Genomic DNA, 6,076 nt, shown 5'->3' on the forward strand with positions numbered 1-6,076 from the left:
TATTTGTTTAAGGCGTGTATGTGATTCTTGTAGATGATCTTGTTGCCGCCATTCCAATTCTGTTACTATTTACACAATCATCTGCATCATCTCTCAACAAAAATCTTGAAAATGAGTTCCGTCCACCATGGCTAGGTCTTAGCTCTGATACCATGCATGCACGAGTTGTTTTGGAAGAAGAATTGAACGAGAAATTTTTTACGGAGAAATCTAGAATAGAAAGAAACTTTAGAGAGAAATGTTTTAGGCACCAAAAATTCTATTTCATTAAATCAATATTCCACTATTTACATAATGCTTGCACAGCCAAAAATGAAAAAACATTGAATTGTTATTAAACGACACCGTATACATTTATTAAAACTACTCAACAGCCAACCACTAAACGACAATGTTTCCATTTACAATAAACAAGAGCCATTAGTCATTTCTATAACTTCTCCCCACCACTTCCAACTTATTAAAATTCGCATCAGAAGTAAAGACTAAAAGTGGATGACCATCAGATTTGAATGGCTTAGTCAGTTATAGCCAATTACAGCTTCAACTTTGATGGCTACGATTCTCATAAACAGAGAAGTATAGGGTTACCTGAAATTCATTGAATAAATAAGTTTTGGTCCGATTGCATTCATAAAATCAGTTCAATTTAGGCGTAATCATGCCCAGAAACAAAAGATAACAAAAAAACAACCGGAAGGCACTCTTTATCAGAGCCAGGTTTCGATCCTGGGACCTGTGGGTTATGGGCCCACCACGCTTCCGCTGCGCCACTCTGATTTGTGTTACCAATTTAATAAAATCTATAGTGAAGGATATGTCATTAAACCACCCCTCATTTTCAGTTAAATCCCCAAACTACCCCATTCACCAAGTATGAATTATTCCAAACAACTCCATGCTTTTTCAAAACTTGTTTAAACACCCATTTCAATACTAATTATGCCAAACTCTGTTTAATAATGTTAAATTACCTTCATTTTCTGATAAATGAAAGAAAAATCACATATAAAAAATAACAGTACAAGAAACAAATAATTATAATTACTTTATCATTATTATAGTAAAAAAAAAAAAAAAACCTAATGTGGTTTATCATTCACTATAAAAGTTATGTGTATTTATATTTAATTAGATATTCAGATATTGTATAATTATATAATTTGATGATTTTAAATTAAAAATAAAATAATATTCACTCATATATCATTATATTATCTAAGTACATAATTAAATATACAAAATTAAATACACGTAATATTACTCTTATTGATATTACGAGAAAACAGTAATTTCATTATAAAAATTATTATATAATTGAATATTCAAAGCTCAAATAAACATGGATGGATCCATCTCTTATATTTTTTCATGCCACCTTCCACTGCTAGCAGGCATACGAAGCCATTGATACATGATCAAGAGTACAAGCTAAAATAGCATATCGTTTATATATGAACCTATAGTCTAAATTGAGCCAAAATCAAGCTCATGTTGCTTGAGTTCGGCTCTCTCGGTGGGCTAATGAACTCACGGTTGGGTTTAAATAAACTATTAATAAACCTCTAAATTAATAATAATATGATAATTATGTGAAATATTTTACTATATGATTTGTTTAAAAAAAGGCAATAAAATGCTCAAATATTCAACACATTAATAGAAATATTTATGTGGAAAACTTAATATGGAAAAAAATCTCAGGCAAATGATGTAAAAAGTTTCACTATAAATAATGAAGATTATAATACCAAGGAAAGTTGTTTTTTCCTCTCTTTTAAAGCTTTTAATATTAATTTATTTTATTTAGTGACACTTTTTTTATTATTTTAATACAACTTTTATATGTAAATTCTAACTAATAAATATTTGACAAGTGTAATCGTTGCTTGTTTTTCTATTATAAGTCATATCCACATTAGCATATAACATTTTCATTCATAGGTATTTCCTAAAATTTTCTTGAAAATTTACTTTCTAAATCTGTACAACTTGAATTCATATAATCTTAGGGATTTCAGATCACTATTGTAACAACATGATTAAAGTGAATATGATGGAAGTAAAGACTAAGACTAGGTCATAAATAATATTTTTACAAGCCAATGGCTATAAGACTTAGACTAGTTTAATTTTACCTAGTTACAACTCTTTTTATTTCCCCTTAACAATGTTTTAAAACTCGAACTAAATTAATCAAAACTTGATAATCTATTTGGTCAAGGTTGATGTTTAAATTTATATCAATTATTAGACCAAAATAACCCGTAATTGAACTATACAAATCACGTTTGGGTTGTGGTTTAATTGTCAAGTTAATAAATTTAAACTGTCATGCTTACATCATGAATTGAGATTAACAACTGCAGGAAATATGGACCAAACCATGATATTGCCCGCAAGGGGCTCATATTATAATGTTCTAATATGAGTCCATTTGTAATATGACAAATTTGTCTTGTCACCAACGATTGAGACCAAATTCAATTATTATCGGATTAATCCAATTTATTTTGTATGTAAAACTTAATTGTGTTACTGCAACATACTGACTATCGCACTGGATCTGGAAACATTGGTCAGGAGAGTACCACGGTCCATAGGGTCCATCTGAAATTATTTATCTCTTAATATTATCTCTCTTCATATTAAGTACGTAATTAAGTTAATATAAACATGATCACCTTCGAAATTGTAGACCAACTCAGTGACTAATTAATATTAACCATAAAAGATAATCACACGACTCTAAATTCTGATAAACAAGTGCCAAATTGGTTCATATTTATTACATCAAATGTGCAAAACAAACCTCCTAAATCCACCCACACTTACAAATTTTTATTATGTCATTACTCTACTATAAGAGTAATGATATATATATATATATATATATAATTTTAAATATTTAATTAAATACTTAGTTAATATATTATTATATGATTAAATATTATTTAAATAACTAATTAAATATTTAAAATTAAAATTAACTTAAGAAATATAATACATTTCTCCCGCAGAAGATTTTCTACCTTTTCATGCCACCTTCCACAAAAGGAGGAACAGCTTCCATGGCCACTCCCCGATTTTGCCTTTCCATATTACCATGCCATCCTATAGAAAGTTCCAAGAGGATCAGAAAATGATAATCTAATTCATAATTTAAAATTCAATGATCCATTTCATATAATAATAAAAATTATATATACCTATTTTAAATACATAAATGATATATATTTGATATGTGTTTTTAAATGATGATCAAAAAACTTGTTCCCACTTAAGGTTAAGTGTAATCCCCAACTTATACCTTACCTTCTAACTTTTAAAAATCTAAATTCTCATCTATAAACAAAATTCTATTAAAAAACTTAATTAATGTTAAGGGTAAATTTGTTATTTAACAAAAAAAAATTTTAAAAATTAAGGTTTTATTATATTTTTTTCTCTCGGTTTGAAAATTTAACAATTTCTCTTTACCCAAAGTTTGAAAAGTAGCAATTTCACCCCTAGAGTTTTGAAATTATAGTTGGAGGTAGCAAAGGTCCCCATCTTTGTCGTCTTCGGCCACGTTGGCTCTCCCTCTTGCTTATCTCCTCTTGTCCATTTGTTCCCACCCACTGATGACAGTGATTTCCTCCAACAAAGATGAAAACGTATTCGTCTGAAAAGAGGATGGTCTCCGATGAAAATGTTGTCTTCGTCAGAGATAATCACTTTAATCGGTGGGTGAGAACAGGTGGACAGAGAGAGATAACCTAGGTGAGAGGACAAACGTAGCCGAATATGGTGAATTTCGTCGCCTTCGACGATGGTTTCAAAACTCTAGAGGTGAAATTACTACTTTTTAAACTTTGGGTGAGAGAGATTGTTAGATTTTCAAATTAAGGGGGAAAAATGTAATAAAATTTTATTTTCTAAAAATTTTTTTTGTTAAATAACAATTTTATCCATAACTTTAACTGAAAATTTTAACATAATTTTATTTATGAATAAGATTTTGGGTTTTTAAAAGTTAAAAAGTAGGAGTTCGAGAGTACACCTAACTTTGGGTGAGAACAAGTCTTTTGGCCTTAAATGATCAGATGACTATAAATTAAGGATAAAATAATACCTAAACATATAATAACATATTATATATATTTATTTGTATATTATAAAATAAATACATATAATATTACGTTTAATATAAATATGTACCAATAGGCATGTCAAATCCACGACTTTTGAGCTCGCGATATTCTTGACAAAAGGCACAGGGCGCGCAGAAACAATGAACCAAGCAGTCGCAACAAGGGGTCTCTTCTAGCTTGAACTGCTGCCGCATCCTTTTGCGATAAAAGCAAGTGTAGCAAAATGAAAAAGTGAAGCAAAGTGTTAAACCAGTGAACGCATGAAGCAGAAGATAAAGTGCTCCCGCTGTAGGACAAGCTGCAACAAAAACCAACAATGGGCGGTAAAAGATATTAGAGTAATATTATGTGAACTAAGTACAAGTATTATTATAAACTATTACGTATTATTATACATGTGATTACATATTATTATATTTTGAAATTTAAAAAATTTCAATTATATAATAAAACATATATATTTTAATCCATTGTAAGTTCGTAACTTACAAGTAGATCCTCGGTCTGCAATCTCAGCAACTCGTCCAAAAGTGATGCATGGACACCAAAACGTCAAGCAGCCTGTCAAACAATAATCAGATTAATCATTTTGAAGCTTTGAGGTGGCCGTCCATAGGGCTGTATTAATTCGAGCTGAATCAAATTTAAGTTTAGGATAAATCAAGTTCGGCTTGGTTTGTGAGAGAGTTGAGCTCACTTTTAAAATTGTTTGAGCTTGACTCGTTTGAGGAGAACTAAGCTTAAAAGCTTGATTTGATACTATAAATAGATAAAAAAAAAAAAACTAAAATAATAATGTTTTAATATGTATTAATTAAAATAATATTATTTTAGTTGATTTGGATCAAAATTTTTTAAACTTATATGTTTGATGAGTCGAACAACCTTAAAGCTTGGACCTAAAAATATTTAATTCTGAAACTCAAATTCAAACTTATTTTGAATTCATTGGAAATGATGCTCATTTTTTGTCTTGAAGTGGAACAGTTAATGAACTTACAGGTGGAGCAGTCAGAGAAGCAGTCGCAAAGTCCGGAAGACCAAGGTTCCAATTTGGGGTTCGCTGAATCCATGGCGTTGGAGGATTAGGATTCTATTGGAAATGGTACCAGGAAGAGAGTTGATATGCCGGCCAAGCGTCCTTGGTGGGTTTATATAATGAAATTCCATTGCAAGGGTAACAATTTACATCATAGACTGGAACGCATGAACACCCAAAGATAACGTCTTTTAAGACAATGACCTCCAAAATAATCGTGGAGTTGACAGAAGCGACGGATTCAGACATGACACAGGGCTCCAAAATGTTTTATCTTCACGTAATTTCCAAATTCCAATAAACTTATATCTAAATGAGTGGATAGAAATGAAATTGAAACTAAATTTCTTTTAATTCGGTGTTGATTGAAGGACTCCCAAAACAATAAACAAAAGAAGGCAGAAAAACAGCTTATGCTTTTATCAAGTTGCACTCCAAGCCAAGAAACAAAACAAGGCAGGAAAAAAATCAGCTTATGCTTCTATCATGTTGCCCCCTAAGCCGAGAAATAAAACAAGGCAGAAAAAAATATCTGAAGACATTTTATCAGAGCCAGGAAACGTGGGTTATGAACCCACCAGTGGTTGATGATAATGATTTTAATGAAATAATGTTCAAATTGTTTTCAAGGAGTAACTTGATTAAAGGAGAGTTTATGAATCGTGGGTTATGAACCCACCACGTTTCCGGTGGTTGATGATAATGATTTTAATGAAATAATGCTCAAATTGTTTTCAAGGAGTAACTTGATTAAAGGAGAGTACACTTAACGAAAATATGGGTCCAATCCTTTTAAGTGGGATTTTCTCGTCATAAAATAATATTCAAACATAAATTTAAAAAAATAATTAGTTGTGTACTTAATTTTGAGTATCTAATTAAATAATTTGAATTAAATATTTAA

At 30.3% G+C, this 6,076-nt stretch overlaps 1 protein-coding gene and 1 non-coding gene across 2 annotated transcripts; both read right to left on the reverse strand.

The window, feature by feature from the left end:
* Positions 1–708: 708 nt before the first annotated feature.
* On the reverse strand, positions 709–780 carry TRNAM-CAU. The gene has a single exon. It is a non-coding gene; the product is annotated as a tRNA-Met (tRNA).
* A 2,178-nt stretch (positions 781–2,958) lies between these two features.
* On the reverse strand, positions 2,959–5,644 carry LOC123205388 (cell number regulator 2-like). Its single transcript, XM_044622331.1, has 4 exons — positions 5,134–5,644; positions 4,623–4,694; positions 4,201–4,431; positions 2,959–3,114 (listed from the first exon to the last, which is right to left on the reverse strand). Exons 1-4 carry the CDS (start codon positions 5,204–5,206, stop codon positions 3,029–3,031), a joined length of 462 nt encoding a protein of 153 aa, XP_044478266.1. The 5' UTR covers positions 5,207–5,644; the 3' UTR covers positions 2,959–3,028.
* Between the last annotated feature and the right edge of the window lie 432 nt (positions 5,645–6,076).

This window comes from Mangifera indica, unplaced genomic scaffold (genome assembly GCF_011075055.1).
Source record: "Mangifera indica cultivar Alphonso unplaced genomic scaffold, CATAS_Mindica_2.1 Un_0004, whole genome shotgun sequence".
In the NCBI taxonomy this organism is placed as follows: domain Eukaryota; kingdom Viridiplantae; phylum Streptophyta; class Magnoliopsida; order Sapindales; family Anacardiaceae; genus Mangifera; species Mangifera indica.

Coding starts and splice junctions, on each gene's coding strand:
- LOC123205388 (XM_044622331.1), bottom strand. CDS start 5,206: ATGGATTCAGCGAACCCCAAATTGGAACCTTGGTCTTCCGGACTTTGC. Junction 4,695..5,133: donor CTTCTCTGACTGCTCCACCT/GTAAGTTCATTA, acceptor ATTGTTTGACAG/GCTGCTTGACGTTTTGGTGT. Junction 3,115..4,200: donor TGGATTTGACATGCCTATTG/GTACATATTTAT, acceptor AACTTTCTATAG/GATGGCATGGTAATATGGAA.